This window comes from Psittacula echo (assembly GCF_963264785.1).
Source record: "Psittacula echo genome assembly, chromosome: 5".
Classification (NCBI taxonomy): domain Eukaryota; kingdom Metazoa; phylum Chordata; class Aves; order Psittaciformes; family Psittacidae; genus Psittacula; species Psittacula echo.
The window spans coordinates 67,612,913-67,638,415 of NC_137739.1; the positions used below are offsets into that span (position 1 = coordinate 67,612,913).

General features: G+C 36.0%; 1 protein-coding gene across 3 annotated transcripts in view; it reads right to left on the minus strand.

Moving 5' to 3' along the window:
- The window catches only part of PPP1R13B (protein phosphatase 1 regulatory subunit 13B), a gene marked incomplete at its 5' end in the record, with an annotated part of 70,686 nt that overhangs the window by 9,780 nt on the left and 35,403 nt on the right, over positions 1–25,503 (minus strand). For 2 of the 3 annotated variants that reach the window (XM_080617874.1, XM_080617875.1), the window contains 6 exons: positions 3,464–3,644; positions 4,495–4,659; positions 6,474–6,670; positions 7,075–7,249; positions 8,262–8,363; positions 24,746–24,813. In XM_080617874.1, the coding sequence (XP_080474000.1) occupies positions 3,464–3,644; positions 4,495–4,659; positions 6,474–6,670; positions 7,075–7,249; positions 8,262–8,363; positions 24,746–24,813 (888 nt within the window). Of the gene's footprint in view, positions 1–2,405; positions 2,562–3,463; positions 3,645–4,494; positions 4,660–6,473; positions 6,671–7,074; positions 7,250–8,261; positions 8,364–24,745; positions 24,814–25,503 lie in introns of all 3 variants that reach the window. The other variant, XM_080617873.1, reaches the window with a different exon arrangement.

Consider the following 25,503-nt stretch of genomic DNA (forward strand, 5'->3'; position numbering starts at 1 on the left):
TTTTATACTAACTAAACAGATCCCTGTTTAGATCCTAAGGCTTTCATTTGTCTTGAAAACATTGCACTTCAGGGTTCTCTTACTCCAAGGAAACCAGGTATCATTTCTCCTTCCTATTGCCTGGAATTATCTTAGTGGAGCACTTAGGATCAGTAAAGATGGTATGTAACACGTAGCCATGCTAAAAGATAACAACTAAAGTGGCAGCGGTTTGCACATGTGTGGAGCTTTACTGAGATTTCTGGACCCCATAGTAAGAAACCATTGAATGGAAATGAGGTATTTGATGGTAACTTCCCATTTCATTTCAGTTTTAAGTGCCTACAAAACGGAATCAGAAAGACTATTTCCAGAATCCTTCACCATCGTCTGTCTAGTATAGCAGATAATCTAAAAATAAGCTGCATAGAAGCATTCTCATTAGAGTGAATTTAACATTCCCACTCTACTTTCTGTTCATGAAATGACCACCTGAAGATTTCTTGACAATTACCAACCAATGTTTTCACTGTGTGAGTGTGAAATCACTCTATTAGCTCATAAACCTATTTACAGGCTAGTTAAAATAATTTCACTTTAAAGTGAGCAAAAATGAAGTACCTGTTGCATTTAAGCTACCATAGTAATTATTTTTTAATTATATGTGTAGACCATCCTTTAATATTACACAAGCTATATTGTATTAAACATCAAATTCAGATCAACTGTGTTTGAATTCTGAGAGATAATTACTTTGAAGCAAGAGTATTTTTGTGGTTGGTCATTAAAACACTTGCATATTTCTACACTGAGAATATAGTCCAGAATTCACTTTTCACCCTTGCAAACTGCCAGGAAGTAATGAGGCCCAGCTTTAGTACTGGCAACATCCAAGAACTGGACATGTTATGGTTTTTGTTTGTTACTGGCTTTAGTCATGTGGTTATCAAAAGCGAGACCAAGGAAGATGACTGCTAGACACTCTGACCCTAAATAAGGGCAAATTTTCCAAGTATGCATTTAATTAACATTTAGCATACAATATACACAGGATGTTCCATAACTCCAGGAAGGCTGTGATTCAGTAAAGCTTCTGAAGATCAATAAAAGGTGTTATAACTGATTCACACTAAACACAAAAACATATTTAGCCATAAGTTTAGCTATTAAGAAAGCACTTACAGTAACAACAGCAAAAGTCCCAAAGAATTTAATTCTCTTACCTGCAAACACAAGCCCACACTCTTCTGTTAGTTATACAAAAGCTTTTTGTAATCCTTGGAATTCCAAATACTAGCATGTTCATCCCCAAATTCTGAGATAACAGACTAGAAGTAAATTCAGACTCTCCTCTAACCTCTCCGTTTCATTCTACTTACATAAACATCAGATGTAACTGTTCCCACTTTCATGTCCTTCCTATTACAAGCTGGCAGACTTGCCAACCACCATGCATGTTTTATGAGCGCACCTCTCACGTACTCCCACAAGCCAAGCTGAATCTCGTGCGCTTAAGCTTCTGTTGCAATCTGCAACGGCAGCGTGTGGCACCAGAGGCTGCCTGGGAGGTGCTAAGAGGAAGCAACCAAACAGCATCTGTCTCCTGCTATCTTTGGTGAGGCTGAGCTGGTCCCAGACACTCTTGCCCATCTGATGGCAACGCCCTTCTGACAAGCCCTCACTAGCTCCTGCTCTCAGTCACCCCACACCCCATTTCAGCCAGCTGGCTTCTTTTCTCCCCAAATTGTACCTCTTGTCTGCTGCTTGTATGACTACCTAACACCCAAAATATTTCAACTCTCATCACTACACTTTGCATTTACACAAATAAGACAGTAACACGTAGACACAAAAGGTTTTGTGTGTTTTCTTTGACTTCACCTAAAAATTTTTGTAGGCCGGGATCCAAGATACTTAGTAAAGCAAACCAGGTATAACTTTTTTGTCCAATGAAAGTAAGCAAGATTCTTGCTGAGGACAGAGTGAGCTTTTATCCCAGCTCTGGGGCCAGTGCAACATGGGAACTCAAAGTTTCCCCACAAAGTAACTCAAGCTAAAACTGTATGTAATACATCTCTAAACCTGTATGTAATATATCTATCTTATCTGAGATATACTAATACATGCTTTGGTGATTACCACAAAAATTTCTAATTACAATTAGAAAATTTCAAGGTTTTTAAAGGAAGAAAACACATCCCTAGTACACTACTTCAGTACTCCAGGGATGAATTTGCTGCAAATTTGTTTCCTTCAAAAGTGAAAAGCAACTTCTCAACAATTTTATATTTCAACATAATTTTCTGCATGCCAGAAAGCAAAACAAGTTCTAAAGATGCTGTTTAATATGCATCTGTATGGAAGAGCTCAGATGACCATATTAAAACCTGCGTTCTTAGCTAGCCAGAGATCTTCTACGGACTCACAGTGCTGGGTGTCAAACAGAGTAGGTGCCAGGCGGATGACATTGTGAACAGCGGACTGAAGAGAAGTGGGAGGTGACAGAATAGGATCCACTATTATGTCTAAATCAGAAACCTTCCACGTGTCTGGAGATTTTTTCACACACCCACAGTCTGTCTCTACCGGACACACCAAGGCAGATCCAGTTAACACAGAAAAAGAAAGAAAAAAAGTCGTGGAAAAATTATAACAATGACAATGGAGAAATTAGAACAGGAACACTCAGATAATGAGAAATAAAAGCATGACAGTTGAAAAAAAAAAAAAATCCTAATTGCTTTTCTACCTGGGAGCATATAAGCTTTTCCTTACATAAATCTATCTTATAGAATATTCAAATACCTTCGGAGTAATAAACACAGTGACTTATTTTTGGTTGGTGAACTTAAAAGTTATGAACCGTCCTTTCCCATATGTGAAAGACGAATCCACATCTGAAAACAAAACTGTCACTTCACAATTAGAGTCATTCCTTAGGCTTACAACTTTTCCATAAGACCAGACTGTCTTCCCTCTACTTCTTCCCCCCCCATCTGGAAGCATGCTGCAAGCTTCCCCCAGCTTCTTTTCCTATGTAGTCTCCTGGGAAGTTTTATTATTTTTCAGGTTTACTAGTTTTGTTTTACTTGACAAAAAGCAACCTACTCTAAATAGTTGTTTATAATATAGTTTACCCCAAAGTTGATTATTCATTAATTATTATATTCAAACACACTAACTGAAAAGCTATTAAAGACAGAACAAAGAATCTGTAAAGGAACGTGTGCTCCTTTTAGCTGTTTACCATCTAGTCAAATTTCAAAGAAAACATTCAAGTCTCCTAAGAAAAATTAATGGAAAGAAGAAAAACCACCTCATATCAAATGACTAATGTCCAATTCACACAGCAGTATCAAGACATCTGAAACGCCTCCTCCAGTACAGTGATTATGCCTTCACTGGTGCTCCCAAGATCACTCTTTTTCTTTATTACTCCTTTCCAAACCATATGTATTAATAAGCACCACACTTGAGTACTTACCAGATTTTGATCTTCCATGTGTTGAGCTAGAAGCAATGGTGAGAGACTGTGGTTTAACTGGATCTACTGGTACAGCGTAAGTGCCAGCACTTGGAACTTGGATGTAAGGTCCTACTGCTGCCACCCTTCCTGAAGCACTCAGGGATGACTGGGGTGAGGAAGTGCCATTAATACGATTCAACTAAAAAAACCAGACAAATTGAAATGTGAACTTCCATTTACCCTAGGCATTTGTGCATGAACAGGAGGTCTAAATTTAATTATCTAGAACCATGCACTATAGCTAAGACACCTTAATAATTAAGTTACCATACTCCATGCTTCTACAAAAAAAAGCATAAAGTACAAGTTTCATTTGTTAAAATCAACACCTCAAAAACTAGATTTCTCAGCCACAGCAAATACATTTCTTGTAGAAATCTCTATCTGTGTAAGGTCTCTTACACTGGGCCTTTCTTAGGCAAATGGACTAAAATGAGTTCTCAAGTGTTCAAATATGTATGTGTGGTTTGTTTGGGTTTTTTTGTTGTGGTGTGTTGTTTTGGTTTTTTTTAGAGCAATACCTCCAGCTAGGAATATGTATGGAAATCCAGAATCGATCTCTCTGATCCTTAGATAAATGGTCTACAGTGCAAGTGATTTCTTATCCAAGTTCCAGGCAGCTATCAAGGCTAACTTTATCAGATCACTTACATACTTTCAATTTTCCATACTGGAAGATCAGTATTTTATAAAACCCAAACTGCTATGCTTTCATGCTTTGAAACACAGCCCATAATTACACTTTCCTTCCTAGAAACATAAACTACCATAATTTTTAATATACTATGGTCTGTGCTATAAAGAAAAATAAAAGAAAACACACTCGGTCTATCAGTTTTCTGATACGGAAAACCTTACAATACTTTTAAGAAGCCTATTACTTTTAAAACAGGTTCTTTGATGTAATTGTGTTATGCAGCTGGGAAAAAGCGTAGTTTTTATAGGCTCTTGATAAACTAAAGTGTGGCCCTTTTAACAGTTTATCTTACAGGAATGTTTTCTTTTTGACGTGCCTCAACTTTTTTCTTGTATAGTCGTTCACGCAGCTCATTGATTCGCTTGTCCATCATAGCCACCTCCATATTGCGTTTGTTTAAGAGTTCCTTTTGCTGCTGAAGCTTGGAGTTCTGCTCCTGGTTAAGCCTGTTACGAATCTTAAAAAAGGAAAAAAAAAATAGAAAGGAAGAAACAAAGAAAGAAGCACTTGTTAGGGCAGTTCCTTCATTCTGTTACTTCATTCTGTCTGTTGTCAAGTTGGTTTTTAATATAGTGTTAAAAAACCCAAAGCAACTAGGTTTGGCAGCTTGTTCTGACATCTCTAATATTACGCTTCCACACGGCCTGTCAAATTAGCATTTGCAACCATGAACAACTCTTAAAACAAAACAGCAAAAGAATGCCCTAATAAATTAGTGGATACCTATTAAATACATGTAGGCTGCATCCCATTTATAGCAAATGGATTGAAGAAATAGGCATAGAGCCATTTCAGAACTGAACTCCACTGTGAAAAATTAAATAATAGAAAATGTTTATTAAAAGTTATGTTTAACTGAGACTGATTATCATGAAAACTCAGTGATACAAAATTTGTAACAGAAATTATGGTATTGATTCTATTTCCACTTCCACATGAAACTTCTTGATGTCACGTTAACTGAACTGCTAGTGCAGGGACTGGGCACAGATTTTCCTCTCTACACTAGGATTAAACTGAAACCTTGACAGTAGGTTTCCAGCAGATTAGGGGATGGATTACCTTTATGGCTTAAATCAACCGTGACAGTGTTTATAAATTATTTCTCTTGCTTTCCCACTGGCATTTTTTCATATGTTCAATAACTCTGACAGTATTGTCTCAGTGTTTCAATTTTTCATGGTAATGTTACCTGCAAAAAACACCTGAGGCAAATTTAAGTCTTGACAAATGTGTATGGCATTGCTGTGAAGCACAAAAGACATCTTAATCTATTGAGGATCTTAGCACTTCAAAATACTCACAAGGCATATATGCCTTGTATAAATGGGAAAAGGGGAAAAAGAGGACAAAAAAGGAATCATTCCTACTTAATGAAAACACATGATGGATTAATCTCATGTTGTACTTGCTCATGTAAGTAGTGGTTGAGACTGATTTTGGTATGTTAAATATATTTGAGTTGTTGTCTTGATCACAGTAAAGTACATGAGTAAATAAAAGAAAGCCCTCAAATCCTGACACATTGGCACGTAGTTAAGTATTCCATAACTTTTAAACATAAAAACTGTACAAAATTTCGAAATAAGTTGAGTATTTTATTACTCATGCGAGAACTGCACTTCAGATTTAACAGTCTTCTTAGAAGAAGATACACAATAGTGATACAGGGCACGCTGTGTTAAAATACTGCAGCTATAGAGCTCTATATAGTGCGGTAAACATAGCGCAGCTTTTATTTTTGATGATTCTGTTAAATTGCATTATTTAAGTCTTATGTATTTTCTTTATTTATACCAGATATAATAGCTATATTTTCCCAATATAGTTTAAATTTATTTTTATTCACTGCCCAGTCATGTCTCCAAGTTAAAATGCCATCTAAGTGAGGCTTGCTACATCCAGTTCTTTTGAAAAATAGAAAAATACCGAATTTTTAATTTTTATTTTTTAAATTTGTTGAGAGATTAAAAGAAATAGTAGATTATGTCAACATTCAGTATTGCAGTATTAGGGGCTGAGAAATGCCCTTCAGAACACTTGTGCACTTTGTATCATAATGTGTATGAGCAACAACAAAAATAGTTCTTAAAGCTAATGAGATTCTGTTTTAAAGAGGGTTATATGCTAACTGCAACCTCACACATTGACAGCTTTCCTATACACCTATTTTATGAGATGCTGCAGAACCAAATGGCTATGCATAAGCATAGTAATACTACTTTTTAAAATCTACAGCTGACAGCTAAATAGCATCTCTCTATTACTTACTTGCAGCTCTTGATACAACTTTTTCAATTCTACTGCTGCAGGTCCCGTCATTTGTCCATTGTAAGACTGAAACCCATTGAGTTTCCCTTTCCTTAAATCCTCCAGTTGCTGAGTAAGCTGATCCACTTTTAACACTGCAGCCTGTAGCTCCTGCTGCTTTTCCTGGAACATGGCACTTATATGCTCAATTTCAGTTGCTAAAATTAACAAGATAAAAAAAACAAAAAACAATTAAGTAAAGCAGAAGTTGTTAATTTTTTAATTCTACAGGTACTGATAAATACAACGCTCCAGTTTTAAATCTAGTACATACATACTCATATAAAATATTTATGTGTTGGGAATTTGCTAACAGTCCTAGTATTTCCTAATATTAAGAGAATAGACCTATTCGAACTTTATGTCTGACTATAGAAAACAAGAAGTTACAACATATACAAATTTCACAGAAACACAGCACACCCTCTAAGACAAAAAAAAAAAAAACATTCTATCTGAAATCCTGTTTCAATGCTAGAATGACAAGCAATGTAGCATTATTTGCTAGTCATGCAGAAAACAGTAAATTAAACCAAGTAAGCTCCTTAAAAATTCTACATACACAGATTGCCATTCATTATCTTGCTGTAGTCCACTTGTCCTCTCATGGCACGGATTTTTTTCAGCTTTGTCTCCTGGGTTTCAACACGTTCTTTAAGTTTCTGGAGCTTTTCACTCTCAGAAACAGACTGCTGCTGACGACGTTCTTGCTGCTTCAGATAACGCAAACGTTGTTCCTGATAAAATGATAAAATGATAAAATTACCTGGAAAAACACATCACTATGATCAGTGGGGTTTTATATTTCCAGAAATCAGAAAAGGTTGCCATTAAAAATGTAGTTAAAAGGTTAAAAGATTTATCAGTCCCTCTAGAAAAGTGTTCTACATTGTCAAATCTGTTTTAGAGCAGAGATTCAAGATTTTTTAGACCAAATTTACACATACGTGCAAATACAACCCTCGCCTGAACACTCATTCAAACGCACATGAAGCTTCCTCTGGCATTTGTTTGCTGACACTATTAACTCATTTCCTGCTGTTGCAAAACAAACTAACTTGCAATGATGTTATCTGGCTTTCCAGAGACAAAACAGGTCCAACACATGATTTTTAACAAGCTGACCTACCTCAAGATCAAGTTCCAGTTCTAAATAACAGTCCGTCTGCTGGGCACACAAGGAAAATGTTTCCTTTTCCACATTATTTCCATCAAGAAAGAGCTACAAAACTGATAGACTGATCCCTAGGTACTCCAAGCATCCAATGCATACTGTATATTGTAACACTCACAACAATGTCAGAAACATTAAACCCACTCCTCACTCTGAAAACATACTTTGATTCTTGTAACACAGAGACTTTGGAAATGTAATACATGAATATATATAAAGTGGGCACAATCTCACAGCACTGTTACTATAGTGGAATGAATGAGCTACTAAAGATGAGATACTAAAGATACATAAAGTCAAGCCTGACCTATAACAGATCATGAAGTGGGCCTCACAAAAGAGACAAATAAAAGCTATTAATATTTTTTTCTAAAGACACATAACTTGGCCTGACATAGGTTGTTATAGTGTCATTTACACCAAAATGTTGCATATCATCTGATTAACTTGGTAAAACAGTGGATTCAAGCCTTCCTGAGCTTATCTAGAATGAATTAATGTTTTTTTAAAAATCCATGAAAATTACACTTGCATATGTGAAGGAAATTTGTATTTATTATGATCATAATTATTACCTTAGCAACCAGCATTTGCTGTTGATTTTCAATCTGCTGCTGTTGTCGGGCAGCCATATCTTGAAGTTCAGAAAGAGTGAGCTCAACACGTGGATTCCCAACCTGCAAAATACAAAATGTTACATTAATGTGCTGATGTATATTAAGTGTTCAGATGATAGAAGCTAAATCCCCACTCCTCAGAGCCTAAAGGCTAAAGCCTCCGTTGCAGTCCTCAAGAGAAAGAACAATGACGGATCCCTATGAAAAAGTAAGGAAGCTCAGAGCAGAAATAAAGGACACAAACCACACACATGCCAAGGACAGAAAAAGCAGAAACTGGAAAAGCAGATAAAAGAGGAAAACATTATGAGACAAAACAAACAAGAAAAAAAAAGCCCTTATACTATGTTTAACACTGTTCTGTTGAGATGTTCTGCAGAATTGGTACACAGCACTGGTATGGCACATATGATAACACACATGCAAGCAGGTATTTTAAGCAGTATTGGAATCAGAATCTTCTTTCCTTTCCTAATATTTTCAGTGTAGCTACCTTGGTGGCTTTAACATGTGGCTAGCATTATTTACTTAGCGCAGCACAAGACTTCATGAGAACCTTTTGATAAAGGCTTAGGTAAAAGCTATCTCCATCACCAATCTCACATCTGAAGACTGTGAAATTTACTGGCAGATTGGAGCATTTAAGGTAGCAATTTGAGTGAAAAAAGTCTGTACAAAGTGAAGCAAAGTGATCCCCTTCGGATAAGCAAGTGGCTATTACTGAGTGAACTCTAAATGAGAAAATGAGATATTATTGGGGCTCTATCACTTCTTTTGCATATCAAAACTAACAAAATATTTACAAAATTGGGGTAGAAAGGCAATTACTGAAAATTATTTAAAATTTATATAATGCTGTGACAATGTGTGAGACCAAATATGTGGTTTTGAAAATAAATACATTGTTTCGGTATATTCATAGTTTTGCCAACGAACAGAATTTATATCTGTACATTAAATTAGTCCAACCAGTTTTTACTATGCAATCACAAGAGAGTGCAGTGTAGCAAGACAAATTCCAAAGGCTGCCAAATACCTGCTTTGCTACTCAGAAAACCAAAACCCACAATCTTAAAATTCCATGGTTTAACCACAACTTCAGCATTTGCACAGAAAGAAAATACCAGCCTTTGAAAAACTATGCCAGAAAGTAAGAAGTTCAGAATAGCCCTTTAGTCAGAAAGGAAAACACTATTTGTTTTAAAATTACTGATTTCTCCTTTTTTTCTTCTTCTTCTTCTTTTTTCTACCTGAAATCCAATTAGTAATTCCTGTTTCTGCATACAGAAATTATTCAAGTAAAGATGTGCACCTCAAGGTCAGTCACTAAAATGAGCCAGATTTTGAACAGTAACTTTTCAAGCTGCTGCATCTTAGATGCATGATATAGACATGTCGGACAAAAATATTTCTAAAAAGTTACTGTCCCTCTGAACATTTCCTACTGAATAAATTATGGAGCAAAATTATAATTCTTATTGGATGCTACAACTCAAACTCCTCTTAATAGTCAAAATAGTCAACAATAATGAAAATTACTCATAGTAGAGAAGTAAGTTAAAAATATCTATTTAGTTATAGCTATATAGAATGGTGAAACCAGAACAAAAGATAAAATCCACCCAAACCACTAATTTTCTATTTCAACACTCTGTTAGTGAACACAGTAATTAAAAAAAAAAAAAAAGAAAGAAAAAAAGAAAAAGGGGGGGGGGGAAGGGAGGGAGGGAGAACAAAAGAAAAGATTTAACATAGCAGCGTGTACTTTTTTATTAGCATGACTTATGACAGACGAGTGAGTCTTTCTCAGTATTTTTTAAGGCCAAAGAACTTGTACACATCTGTGGCCACCAGCTAATAAATCAAAGAGAGACATTTTATTAATAATTACAGACTGAGAGGCAGTAATTGGTTAAGAAAGTAAGGAAACCTTTCCAGGCGTCATCCACAAACCAAAATGAGCTAACTTGAGACAAGAAAAATAATACAAAACTGAGATGCTGCTTGCAGACCATGTTCATGCTCTGCTGACTTCCTTTGGCATGACCTTCTATCAGAAAACCCTAAACTTCTACATCTGCATTTGCTGGACTTTGTAGGTAATTCTTAAAAGGGGCTCAGAATGGCTTGAAGGTTTTGGATTGATGACTTTAAAAAGGGAGGGGTGAATTGACGGTATTTTCTCAATACAACATATGTTTCGTTTCAAAAATACACAACTTGTATTGGGAAGATTTTTGCATAGTCTGATGCTTCTCTTCTTCCTGCTTTCATCATCAGTTTAACAACATTGATAGTTCATTCTATTTCCAGTAGCAATTTTCAGCATAACACCGTCCAAAAATAAAGATGTTTTATTTTGCTAAGAAGTCTTGTTAAAAATATATCCAGACTCAAAAAGTGGCATCTGTATAGGGGCTGTGCATATTTCAAAGTAAAAAAGCCATTTCACAGAGTGAAAATTACAGATTTTTTAAGTGAAAAACATAACTTGGAACACAACAACAGTAAGAAATTTTTTTGTAAAAGGACAAGAAAGAAAAAACCACAACAGTTTGATCCAAAAGCTCAGAATTTTTACTGCTTTAAATAAGCATATTTGAAAGCATATCTTATAATGCCTGAAAAAGTATGGAATTATTTTATATGATGTAAAATATAGAAGATTAATTAAAAGATTAATGCAAATATTAGCTTCTCCGTGAAGAAGCTATTAACTACTGTAAAATGTTCCATTCAGAAAGCATAATGTCTAAAAACCTTTTATACATGGCAGAACACAAGAACATGGAAACGGTGATAATTAACCATTTAAATATAAATGCCCTATGAGAAATCCCTTAACGTTTACCTCACTGAATACCAGTAAGTGTCCCTTTCACTTAAAATAACTACACTATACTTAGGAAAGAAAAGAAGAGGCAGCTGAGGAAGCAAAGTTTTAAACCTGCAACTTCACTCGCAGTTTGTTCTTTTTCATCCACATGGCAAAAGCAGTGACCAGACCAAGCAGAATTCCTCTTCGACATCAAATCAATTGTTTTCAGATAGACTGTTGCTGATTTCAGGTCTCAGAATAGGACAGCATAATTTTTGAAACAGCATGAAAAACACTGAATCTTTCTCTTGCCACGATCTACTTGAATCAATTCAATCACAGCATTTTATATTCCTTGAGTCTGCTTGTAATGATCTGTACACGAACGCCATCAATGAAGGAAGTCAGCCCCGGTCGTTCTCCAGAACCTCAGGTTATGCAAGGTAAAGGGAGCGCTGCATTTTCTCAGTTCTTTAATGAGGTTGTTGGTTTCTCAGATTCTTAAGGTTGCACTGCTCATGGTAGTTACTAACAACTTCATCTACAAAGTCACTCACCTCTCATAACAAACACAAGCCTATCACATTTAAGGTCCAGATCTCCTCCTTCCTCCTGCAGCAAGAAAAAACTCCCTCCTACAGAACTGCCTTCTGAAGGAGGTACTAAAAAGCCACTACAAATACCTACTCCTTCAGATTCCACAGATTCATTTGCTACATGGTGATACATCAAAGCAGACAGTTTTGCTGAATTGTAAATTTCTTCTCATTGATTCACAGAAGCATTTACACATCGAGATGAACTCCTAAATGAGATGCTATGGAGCAAATACTGCATTATTAGGCACTAAGGAAGTATTATGTATGTCTCATACAGACAAGAATACTTTACATCTATATTCCCTAATTTCTTAATATCGACAAGAATCTTATAAAAATGTATTTATTTTGTTTAGCATGCACTTTAAAAGGTCATGATGAGAGACAGCATTTGTAATGAACTGGAGTTTCAGCTTCTGACATCAGCCTCCTACTACAAGCTAGTATTTTTACGATTCGATGATTAATATTTTGAGACAGGCAAGATGAATGGTACAGTAGTAATTAAATACTTTGGGAACCAGTTTACAAGCAGCCTCAAAACAAGTCATACCTTAGGCATTTAATTAAGAAAAGGAACCTCCTTTAACACATTAGTCTTGTCACTCTGAAAATTCATTTTCTTTTTCCTCCTTCCTTTCTAACCTCACACTATGCTCTTCTGTCTATCATCACAAACTCCTCAGTCTGCATACTTCTAAGCTATTATGAAATGGTTTACTTATTGGAAACCCACAATAGTAAATGAAAAATTGTACCTGAACTCAAACTATTTATTTGACAGAGTGTACTGTTGTAACGACATGTAAGCAATAAGGGCTGATTCCAGTGGGGATTTTTTGCCTTTACTCCCATTGGAGAACTATCTTTAAAGAGGAATCTAATTATGTCAATATTAAAATGAAAAAATGCATGATACTGACCTTTTGAAATAAAAGATGATAATTAGGATGTGGTTGGATTTTATGCATTTCTTTGCCTCAGTGTCTAGGCAATGAAGATACTTATTTTTGACCATTTTATAAGTTTGCACTAGTAAGTATATAAAGTTATTCTGAAACTAATAATGAAATATTTACACAAATAAGAGCTTTAAAGGAAAACAACAAATATTCATAAGCTTTACAGGCCACCGTAACGATGGGCAATCTCATGTTTAGGTTCAGCAATGCCTAGCCACTCAAACAGCCAGTGTAAAGTATAATGTGACCAATTAATTGAAGAAGAAAACTGGAGCAGTACAAGAATTCACCAATCATTTCCTGCATGCTATCTCTTCAGATCTTTTTCTAGGTTTGCAAGAGCCACTATGTCATTAACTTCTCTTATCTATTCCTTCCCTCTTTTTAAGATAGGTGCTCACTCCTGTCTTCCACACAATTCTTCTTCAGTTCTCCTCCCAAGACCCTGAACTAGGAAGTGTAAGTTAAAGTTAAACCTCCTGAACTGGCCAAGCTCCACCTTCTCCTATGCCTATTCTTGTACAATGAATGAACTCACCTTTTCTAGTCTTTTTCCTATCAGTCACCTCCATCCTTTCTATCCTTACTCCCTCTTTTACTACTTTACTTTTAGTACTTTAGTCCACCCTTCGCTCTTGTCACACTCAAAGATGATTTTAGGTCAAACCACCAATTCGCAAAGTCCAACATAACCCAAGTAAAATGCAATCAACCAGCGTGTAATCAACCCCCCAAAAAACATGGACTGAGGACAAGATGAGTGCTGAATTAGAGGCAACAGAGAGAAATCCAAGAAGAGAGTCCTTCGGGTTCATGGTCTAAAGAATTTACTCCCCCATGTGGGATTTATTAACAATGCATGCAATTTTGCCATGGCAAAAAGAAAACATCTTTGCTGGCCTAATAGGAGGAACAGCAAAGGCCAGAAAGGTCCTGCAAGTTGCTCCTGAGAAGGCTTAAAATGCCTACATAGAAATGCAAAGTAAATACTCTTTGGTTTACTGCATATACTGAAAGATTCAGTTTTCCATAATCAATAGCCGTTCTAAGTTGCTGCTCCTTCCTATGGCAAATAAAGGAATAAAAATCTTACATCCAGACTAGAAATTTATCTTTGTAGAGCTGTCAATCCCAGAAATCTATATAGCTACATGACAAAACCAGAACGGACAGGTCTGGGACTAGATATATGAGTATGCGGACAAAGGCAGTAATTTATTACTTAAATGAGCGTTTTCCCAGAAGGAAGCATGAACGTGGCTAGACTGGAGCACTCCCCAGCCAGTGAATTCCAGACTGGGATCAGGGCTCTGACAATTCTCACCCTCCCCAAACCAGGGAGTTCAGTGGGCCATCCCTGCATTCTCCTCCTCTGTGCCGCATTTACAGCGAAAGAAGAGCTACAGCTCTGCGCAACTACTGAACTGCCAGAGCAGAAAGAAAGGAACAGCTTTGCTTTGCCTGATGAATCTAGCAAAAGATTTCCAAATTCTCACATGCTGATGTGGACACAAGCAGCAGAAGTCCATCAGTAGCTTGTAACTTTTCTGCCTTAAGCCTCATTCAAGGTAACATAGTTTAGGGGATGCTTTAACTAACCCAGTTGTCAACAAAGCTTTAGAAGTTGTTGATAAGAACAGCCATCACACATTTTGGATATCTGTCCTCAGCACAACAGTAGTGATAGGGAAAGCTTCCATCACAGATGGAAGATATGGGAAATTATACCAATTCTGTATCAAATAGGTCTTATATGAAATGTATGTGGCCTCCTTGTGCCATGCTATGAGAGGCAAACACAGGCTGGAGCATCTGCTGAAGATTATTGATTCTGACCTCCTTACATTCCTGAAACATGCTGACCCTATGTATTACCAAGTTTATGATGTCTAATAGATTTTGTCCACATTTGCCATTAAACCTGATCCTAGAGCCATGAAAAATGAAGACAATTTGAAAGTCCTGTGTGAAAACTCATACATAACATTAGAGACAGAAGACAAAATATCTGTTTCTGTTTAAAGTAAAATAGAGTTTTTTTGCTGAACTCAACATGGATGACATTATTTCCAGCTTAACGGCCTTACCCACAGCTCTGCCTTCATTTTTTTTTAACTGGGTCAGAAATGTGCCGATAGCAGAAATCCATTTTAAAGAATCCAATGACAATAGCACATGCCTTTTTTAGCTTAATGGAAATGAACAAGCTAATTAAAGCCAGAAAAGCCAGCCTGAATATTGGGAATTACAGAAAAATATACCTAGTATGTGCTTTCTCCTTTAAATAAAATAACCTTGAAATTAACATTACAAATAGAATCTGGCAACTTTACTCAGAAATATATAATGAAAATATTATTTTATTTGTGCAAATAAATGCATTAACAGTTCCTTAGAATAAATATGCTTCAACTGTATCACAATTTGCTGAAAAATTTCACATCATACATCTCACACCTGTATTAGATAAAATCTTAATATCTCTCATGAATTACACCACCTTGTTAGCAATTTCTCCAATTTGCTGATGCTAATAAAAGTAACTCTATATAATGTTATTATTAAGTCTATTTTGTGTAAGCCACAGACTCCAGATTTCCTGTTCCCATATTGCTTTCATAGAAATATCACAAGGGAGGCTGTCCTCTATTTTGCATAGAATAGCTAAGAACAGGCAGAACAAAAATCAAAGCAATAGAAAAATAGATTTTCAAAATTAGAAATTGATTTAAGTATATATTGAACATGTGCTACATATGAAATGAACTGCTTATATTTCACTTCTACCACATAGGAAAGTACTATCTGGAACTCATTTATTTAAAATACTTTCTTCCTTGTGCTTGCAGACACTATTCAACAGCCACAGAAATCTTAAGCATGTTTATATTAACTTCAGTATTAGCTAGAATACTCAGTGGCTGAAATTAATCAAAATACCAACATCATTTCCTAACAAAACTGAATTATCTGAAATTATGCATTCTTACAGAAATGACAGATCAGAAGTGCACAAAACTTTGGACCTGTTTACAATACCGATCCTTTTACTCAGAGCGATTTTAAAAGACATGTTACAATACATGTTGAAATACACTAAGTGCCTTTAAAAATAGTCTTGGAAGTATGTTTTTCTGGATCTTCTAGAAAAGTAACATTCTGATAGAATAGCTAAGTATGATTAAGATAAACTAATTATTTATTCTGCTCAGAAGTAATTGTTTCAATATGAAGTTTTTCTGTGGGGATGTATCATATGAGAACAATAAAACAATTGCAAAATGTTCCAGTACAAAAGCACTGAAAATAAATACCCTGGAATTAAAAGATGTTATGAAACTTAGTGTATGACTTGCACTTCCCATAAAACCAGAGTAGTTAAAAGCAAAAGCTGACCATGACATTTTGAAGTAACAAGTTTTCAATAAGGTCTTAAAACTTAAGAATTACAGCAAATACACGTAACAAAATCTGATTAGTTTAGGATTTCAATTCAGAGATAAGGCATTACAAAACCCAAACTAGTCTGCATTCCATTCATGTGACAACAAACCCCACAATCATTTAAAGTGCAAAAGCTACACAGTATTTAAATAACAAGTCCACTACTAAATTTGAGAATTAATTACCTGTTTGCTATTTTCCCATGTAATTGTAAGAGAGCACATCTTTATTTTGCAGCACTGCCCATCAGCTGCAAACATTTGCATTGCTTCAACAAGCTTCAACTCCATGTTTCTGTTACTTTCTGGCTGCAATAGTTTAACTCTCGATTTGGCTTGTTCACAGCGAACAATTCTAAACGTCTTAATGAGTTTCTACACGTCTTTTTGTCTCAGTGAAATCAATAGGAGGTAGGATATTTTTTAATCTTATTCTATATGAAATAAATGTTTCCTCAAAGTCTTTATCAATATGAAAAGCTGTGTCTCTGCATTCATCAACAATCAGCTAACAGAAAAGGCTAGTGGATTTTGCCAGCAGTACAAGACCTAATCACTGCAAGATCAAGCCAGCTGTCAACTACAATCAGCTTGATTCATTGCACTTTTCATATTCAATGGAAAATGTTGCCCAATACACAGTTCTTTTGCAGTTATCAGGTCAAACTGGAGATACAAGAATATAGACAGTTTAGCTTTAAAACCACATAAATTATTCGTTCCATTTGTATTTCTGTGGTATTACCAACTCAGTGCAAAAACTGAATACCAAAAAGATCAGGAAAATCATTACTGCTGGTACTTAACTTTACTGTCTAAAGCGACAGAAAACCATACCACCCGAAATTTAACAGTTTATTAACAGAGACTGCCTGAGATAAAAGGCAAATAGTACAGTCAGAATAGATACTACAGTCCCATGCAAATAACCTTTCCAGTGTTTGCTGTATGATTTTCCCTACGTACTTTAGCTTTTCTTAAATCCTGCACACAAGATAAAAGCACGAGCCAGCAATAAAGCTAAAGCATGTGTATAATAGCGTAAGTCAAGAAGCTGCAAGTCAAAGAAGACTGTAGCAAACCAAAACCTAGACCTAAGACTTTTTAAACACTAAAGAAAATACTAAGCCACATTAAAAATTTCTTAAGTATCTAAAAATTATGATATTGTGGAAGATAAAAACCATCAAAAGCTGTAATTTACCTTCTCAAATTCACAAATTACATGCAAGTTCACCCTCTCTTCATTCTTTCAAGAAAGTAATTCAAATATGATTCAGTGCACTTACAGAACAGATCCAGCCAAATGGGTCTCCATAAGGACACTTAATAAAGAACTGTATGTCCAAGCATAATACAGTGAATATTCCAGCCGTGTAAAGAACAGGCTTATTTTTAGCAAGCAAGAAAAGGTATGAGCTGAGAGTACGATCATCCGGTGGGAATAAGAGAAGAAAAACAAGTTCAACGCCCTTGCTCCTACTCCTAAATTAGCCAAAGGGTCTTTCAATTTTCTCCGCTTTGATCTGAGGAAGGCTGTAGGGGGAACAAACCTAACAACAATTAGATCTTGAGGCAAGTGCAGAGACAATAGAGAAATGGAAAAGTTCACTTGCCTGGGAAAAACATGAAGGTGGCAAACAGGTATGTTAGGTGTCCAAAGGCTAGATGAACAGGAAACTAAATGAACAAGTCAGTGAACATGGAAAGGTGTGTCAGAGAAAGGAGGCCACAGCAGCACTGCACAAGGAAAGCCACAGAGACTCTGGAAAAGATGAGAGGCAACACTAACCTGCAGATGACATAGCTACATAAAAGAGAGAACTCTAAAGGTGGCCTGAAAAGGAACAGTTGGCTTGGTAAGTACCAGAAGAGTTTCCTGTGCAAAAGTGAAAGCTGCTTGGAATGGGACAAGCTAAACTCTCAAGCTTCTGCAATTAAGCTCTCAGAGCTCTGCATGGCCACGGTGAATTTCATAATCTGTCTCCTGCAAGGAACTACAGCAATAAAATACAAGTTCCATCTTCCCATACAGTTACTTAATATTAAAATATCTGGCTTAACTAAAAGCAATACCCATGTGACTGTAAAAGGATGCAACTATGACAAAAGGCATTGAAGTTTACAGTGCCAGCGTAAGGACAGTGAAAGCCCAGCAGTACTTCATGAAAAATAACAAATGAACTCTTTTAAGTAACATTTACTTTATGAGCTAATGTGTATAATGTTATGTGTCAGCTGAAGCACTCATTTATTCTATTCTACCTTTATATAAAGGCCAAGCAACTCAAGATCTCTGCGTGCAGTGACAGTTGGAGGCAGTTCTCCACATGCTCCATTTAGTTAGAAACTTAGGGAAGAGAGTCAACTGTATAGCTCCATGTTCACAATACAAATATATTAAAGTAAGTACTACAGTTAGAGGTTAAACAAACAAACAGACAGGACTTTTCATCCTCCCACTTCCATGGACATATGCAACTAAGAATTACTGTAAAACTGCAGAGCCATGCCTGAGGAAAAGCAAAGTCAGACCTGTAAAAATACAAACTAAAGGTGTAGATGGAGTAAAGAGTCCAGTTTAGGTCTTTCCTCCTCTGCAAAATGGGAAGCCACCTGTTGACTGTTACAGACTAGAAAACCACATCTTTCTTCTCTGTAGCTTGCTGAGCAAAGCTATTTCTGATGCCCAGAAGAGCAGCAGAACTACGAAGTCTGTATACTACAAGTGAGTGTATGTAAATGTCTGTATACCACAAGTCTGTATATGGTGAGTATCTCTCATATCCATAGTCATACAGGTAGATATTTGATATCTAGAGTGACAGAGATCAAATACTATATAAATACATGGAGAAGGCATGGAGGAAAATCATCCTTTCACAATGTTCCAAGCGTGTTCCAAGAGCGTTTCCTGATCCCAGTAAGTCAAACAATGTTAGGCTCCTCAAAACAAATTAAGTCAGATATTAAAAGCTAATATTAGTAATAAACTAATGCTATCATAATTAAAATTGTAACAGGAAAATTGCATGATATCAAGTTATTCTTATAAAATGTGAGCATCTAGTAACTTTGTTCATTATGAATTGAAATGTATTTGAGATCACACAGGACATGTCACAACAGTGTTCATGACTTTCCAAATCCAAGAATGATGTGATTCTGCCTGAAAAGTTTACAAGAGGCCTCAGAGTGAGGTATGAGGTCAGGAGCATTTGATTTCCCTACAGTTTCATAGAAGTTCTTTCTTATAGATCTCACAGTTATCAGTGTGGTAGAGATTTTACCCTACATAACTATCATTTACTGAGGTGTGAAGAGACTGGGATTTCTAGTCCAGCAAGAATTCAAAAGCTATTTGGATACATTAAAATTAGCTTTAGACTATTCTTTCCCCCCACACATACATACACTTTCTAATTTAATTCCTTTTTCCCTTAAGCCCTTTAATTGGATTAGTTTTTTCTATTTTTTGAAGAGTAAGATTCTGCCAGCTGTCTGGAAAGTGCTTTAGACAGACTTATGAAGAACTGTATCAGTCCAAGGAGAATCCATACTCTATTAAGCTGATCCGGGGCTTGAACAAGAATCTGACAGTGCAGAAGACTGCTGTTGGGGCAGCAAGGCTCCCCTCTCTGAGGGGTGAAAATGATTCTAGGAATGTATGTCTTAGTAAAGGGAACACCCTTGACTGAAGTAGCAGATACAGCTATTTTTGTCTCCTTAACAAAAGCAACACAGAAAGTTGCAACAGAAGATTATGAAAAATTTGAGCTAATTACTAGGGGTTTTTACATGGTCAAAATGTTCCAGGCAGCCTACAAGCAGATTTCTTCAGAATTTTTTTCCTTCTCTGCAAAATGTTAGAATTCCTTGTGCCTAAATTTTTTTTTTATTACCTTTTAATGGAATTAATTGCTTAGACTTTGCTATGGCACCCCTAAGTGAATCTAGATTTCCAGAGACTTAGTTATTTGTTCATTTTAAACAGATTTGATTAAAACCTGTCTTACATGAATGGCAGCCTCTTCCAAATACATTGTTCAATGTTATAAACAGAAAATACTTAATACTTACAAGCTTATATTAAATTCAATTTGCAGCTCAGGTGTGAAGAACAACTCCTATTCCAGACTAAAGTCTTTATCCTTCACCATTTCTTCTCTCTAGGGATTACTACTTCTGTTAAACATTTAACTAGTTTGCCTTTTTCCTCACAATTAATTTCTTTTTAGATCCTTGTCAACAGGCTAAGGAGACCTTAAAGTATTTCACCTGTGCAAGTATACTTGTGAACCCCCATTCAGCCATCTTTGAAAATTCTTTATCAGACACTTCTTAGAACGCATTTTAAAAAATTTGTCATAGGAAGTATATGACAAAGTGTGTATTAGATGGTTAATGTCTTTTATTGCACTTGTATGGATTGAATCATTAAAGCTAATGAACAGCATACTGTTCTACTGCAGGATTTTGGCACCACATGTAAACCTATCTAAACTCTAAACCTAGAATTTGACAAGCCATACCACATGAACTCAAAATCAGTGTAGCTTTACTGTTGTCACAATGGAATATGATAGAGACTGACTGCATCAGATGGCTGTATCTACTCTCCATCAGCAACAGCACGCTCTCCTAAGGTAAACCAGTAGTATTCAAAACTGCTTTACGTGTACATATATGAAGAAGTTTTAAGTTTATCTGTTAATACAAGTGTCCTGAGCAATTTCCCCAGCATTAAAGTGTAACGGTCACCTGATGCTAAAACAGTTGGACTACCTGTTGTGATCCACCTGAACAGAAATAGTGGAGTTCAGTTCTGTTATGTAATCAGCACAGAATTTTAATTCTCTCCTTTATCTACTGGTCACACCTTCAAGACTAAGAAAATGTACAGGACTATGACTTTCTAGTGTGAGACAATGGTGAACTTTTCTTCTACACAAGTTTCTTTTACACTAAAGCTAGCACAAATTTCATAGCGAGCGATAAAAATCAGGTTCCATTTTGTGTTTCTTGTCAACGGCTTCAATCAATATCCATCAGGGAAAAAGCTTATTGATATCAGTCTTTTTAAATTAGGGAAGCAATTTTAATACTAGAAACAGCAAAAATAAAGAAAAAATGGTACAGGAGACCACAAGCTGCCACTTTATGTTCCCCAAGCAAATTATCAAATAGAAAAACAATTTAAACCAACTACAGAAAACGAGTATTGTCATCATATACAGATTGTTTTCATTACACTAGTTTACTTCTACTCAAATCCATTTTGCTTTCATCATGTTCCTGAATCTCATCCTTTTTTCTCCCGAGCTGCATCTGCTTTCTTGTTTCCTTATCTTCAAAAAATTTCTGTTATCTCATTATTTTTTCATCTGGACAACCATCATCATCCAGCCAGTTCTCTTTCTGGTACTTCCTTTACATACTTATCCACTTTTCCTATTGATGACTGGTGACTGCTGCGCGACTGGTGGCTCCCCAGTCCCTCTCCTGTCTACCACTGACCCCCAGTGGTTACAACTATATTTGCTCTGTCCCACTCTTTTCGGGTGGCTGCTGCTTCTGCGGGATGAAGCTTGGATCGCAAGCTAAGATGTTGGGAAGCAAACAAGACCCCACCATTGTATGACCACTGCTTCATGGCCACTGATCACAGAGTCAAGAATAAGTAGGTAGAAAGGAGCCTCTGGAAGTTACCCTGAAGGGGTTCAGTAACCCCTGCTCAGAGCAGTTCACACTGATCAGAACTTTATTTGGCTAGATAGAAATTCCACCGCAACCAAACAAGTCTGTTCCAACATCCATTACTCTCGTCAAGAAAACATTTTCCCCAATATTTAATTCGAATTTCCCTTTTTACGACTTGTGTTCAAATCCAACTGGCTCAGTTACACGTCTTCAGACACTGTCCAATCCCCCTGTCAAAAGGAAATGTTCAGTTACGGAAGTCTTACCTCCACATATCTGTATCTTTGTGCTGTGGCAGAAAGAGATGAGGCGTAATACCACTTCTAGGAAGGAAAGTTGTAAACAAAAGCGAACCCCAAAAGTTCACCTCACAAATAAGAGAACTTGTTAATTTACAAAATCTCACATAGTTTTTCCTTTAGACTGTTATGCAGAATGCAAAGCTCTTAGATGAGCACTTACAGGTAAGTATTCTTACTACAACAACATATGTTTCACTGTTTAAAGAGACCTAGCCTATTCCCTCTGTAACATTATATCTTTGTTTTGAATTTAATCTCTTAAAATTTAAGCATTTATATAATGTGATTTTAAGCTAACCATTACTAAAATAATTGCTGATCAAGCATATGTTATTTTAAAGGACACATACAAAAAAAAAATCATACTACATATGACAAAATTACAATTAATAGGATTATCCAAATAGAACTCCAGAACAGACTGCACATCATTTTTTTCAAGACTATTGATTCAAACACTAAAGCAAACATTCACCTTAAAGTTTCTTATGTGTGTCACACTTTCAGCTCTTTCTAGTTATTCAGTAAAAAGCAATTATTTCATCATTAAAACAGTATACATAATAAAAATATACCTGAATGCAGAATATTTGATAAGATTTGAGCTATCTTCAATGTTCCATTGGTTTGCATTGATTTGAGAGCTAGTCTAACATTCAGAATGCCAGTAACAGTGAATAAGCCTAATGCATTACGTAAATGTAAGCTGATTAAGTCCCTGATCCTGAAGCCACCTCTTTTTTCCCCTCCCCCTCTGATTTAAAACTTGGTACAATTGAAAAATCTTAGTTTTATACACTTTCAAGGCCTACTTCGTACCGGTTTTGGCATAAAACTCACCACAAGTTACATTAATACACACCCTTCAGGCTTTAGTCTTGTGTTTTAATAGTTTCCTAAACTTTTAAAAGTCCATTTTGAAGTGACCAGTTCCCTAATAAAACTTTAACATTGTGGCAAAACTTCATTTTATCTTTTTTTAAACAGATACTGAATAGTCCAAGGTATCAGTTTTATTAAAGGTCTGACCTTTACCCATAAAAATTAACAGCAATCTGAACTAAATAAAAAGCCATGCTATCATACACTTTAGTGCTGCTAAGAAGTGAGATTGTAAGTATAATGCACATGCCAGATCTGATTTCCAAAGATGTTATGTCTCAAATGAAGGAATGGAGAAATAGCCAGTGGAGGTCATGAAAGAGTTATGTTCCTCTAGCACATTATAGCACTATGATCTCACTACATTGTCAATATGACAATGGATGCAGGATAAACGGATCTGCTCAACAGAGGATATCAGCTAGGGTTCTCTACAGAAAAGGAATGTAGGACGCAATACATGATTAACTGCTTTGAATAGGGAAAAAATTCCTTCCACTAGACCCACATGCCATACACAAAACAAGCTGCTAAGAGCTGCAAACTAAACAATTTTATTGTTGCACTGTTTTTATGTGTGTGACTGTTAGATGCCAGTTATCAGGCAATCTACAAGCATATAATTGTTTAACCTGCGCAATTATTAACATTGTAGGGTTTTTTCTTTAAGACATCTCAGCTTGAAAACCTGATTTTTTTTCTTGTAAACTTTTTTAGGCATTATTTTACCCTGAGAAGGAGCCCTAGATGTACTTAGAAATTGACAGTGCTTCATAGAGGCAATACGACAATGAATTAGTGACCCTCAAATCTTTATATTGAGATTTAAAAGTGTTTAAAAATAGTCAACTATAGGTACAGTGCCTCAGCAAAAGGCAGGAGAACGGCCTTGAGCAAATGAGAGCAGAATATGCTCTGTAGAGTCTTCATTATTATTATTGAGAAGAGAGACAAGTAAAGTGAGTTTCATCTCAGGAGTAGCGGTTTTTAAGCCATGGTAATTCCAAAAGAGATGAACTACATTTTACTTGTAAAAGAGAGGATGTTCTAACCAGGATTCACTAAATGCCACTGAACAGGTTGCCTATGGTATATAATATCTATTTTAAACTAGAAATCTAGACATATTTTAGTAAAAAAACCAAAACAAAACCACCAAAAAAACCCACCAACAAACAAAAAACAAGCACAGAAATTAACCAAGGGCATTAAAAAAAAAAAAAAAAAAAAAAAAGAACAAAAGTATGAAGAGGTGACTCTGAGGGGTATGCAACCTCTTCTACCAGCATCTGAAAACATCGCAATTCACAGATACATTCTTATGTATTAACACGGCTGTGTCATAAATCAGTACCAGTGAGATAAATCAAACAAGAAAAGATATCTGGATAGGAAATATTAGCATGAAAGAATAGTGCAGCTGTTTTGGGTTTTGTTTTTTTTCACTCAGGATGAATAAGTCAGAGGAAGACAGATTAGAAAAATGCAGTAATGAGTAAGACTCTGAGGGTGTCTCACATCACACGTGACTTATTTTCTAGACGGAAAATTTAGAATAGTTCACGAAAGCCATACTCTCCTATTGACCTTATAACAAAAACAAACAAATCAAAACAGAACAAGATCTCTGTATTTTCCACCAGTTCTCACCACAATATATCTTAGAACCCAGTAATTCTAAACACATCAAATATTTAAGTGGAATTGAGCCAAAACCTGTATGAATTATTACATACCCCATTCTCTGTACGCTTCTCCATAGGTATATTTATGCCATTTCTTTGATTTTGGGCTTGACGTCCACCTAAAAGTAAAGCATCGCTCTTAGTGCAAAGTTCAGTTCTCAACACAAATGGTTTCCCACTCCTGAAATCTGTTCAAGAACTTTCATATAAAATTTTTACCTGTGAATTTTTATTCTGCTAGTACCGACTCTTTTTTATTAAGCTGTTCTTTGTAAGCAGTGGAATCAGCAGAAATGAAGCATTTAATTCAGACTTCCTCTGTAAAATGTGGAGACATGCAGCTCTGCTTTTCTGACTTCTGTTTAGGCTATGATGTCATGAAAGGGAACGTACCAGAAACCTCAGCTCAAAGCAGTTAAGGACTCAGCCAAAATTTGAAATTCAATTGTCAGAAGTAGTCGGATTAGTTGAATGAGTAACGATAATCTGAGCATGCAAATACACATCTCACTTCAAGATACCTTTCCTATCCTCCAGACACTCTGACAGCCATTAGTATATAATGCACTGCCTCAAGTCTTCTTATAAATTAAGTCTATACTAGTTAGATTAGAAAACTGAAATCCTTCTATTTAAGTCTTTTAAGAAAGCCCCACTTCATCCAGCACTTTTTTTATGCAACACTTTTCCCGCAGAACCAAGCAGACAAGCGATTTTTCAAGGTGCCACTACAAAAATACATCTACATGAAGTTCTGAGAAAGCAAAGCCACTGAGACTGCTCTGCCAATGATGTCTGTAAAATAGATT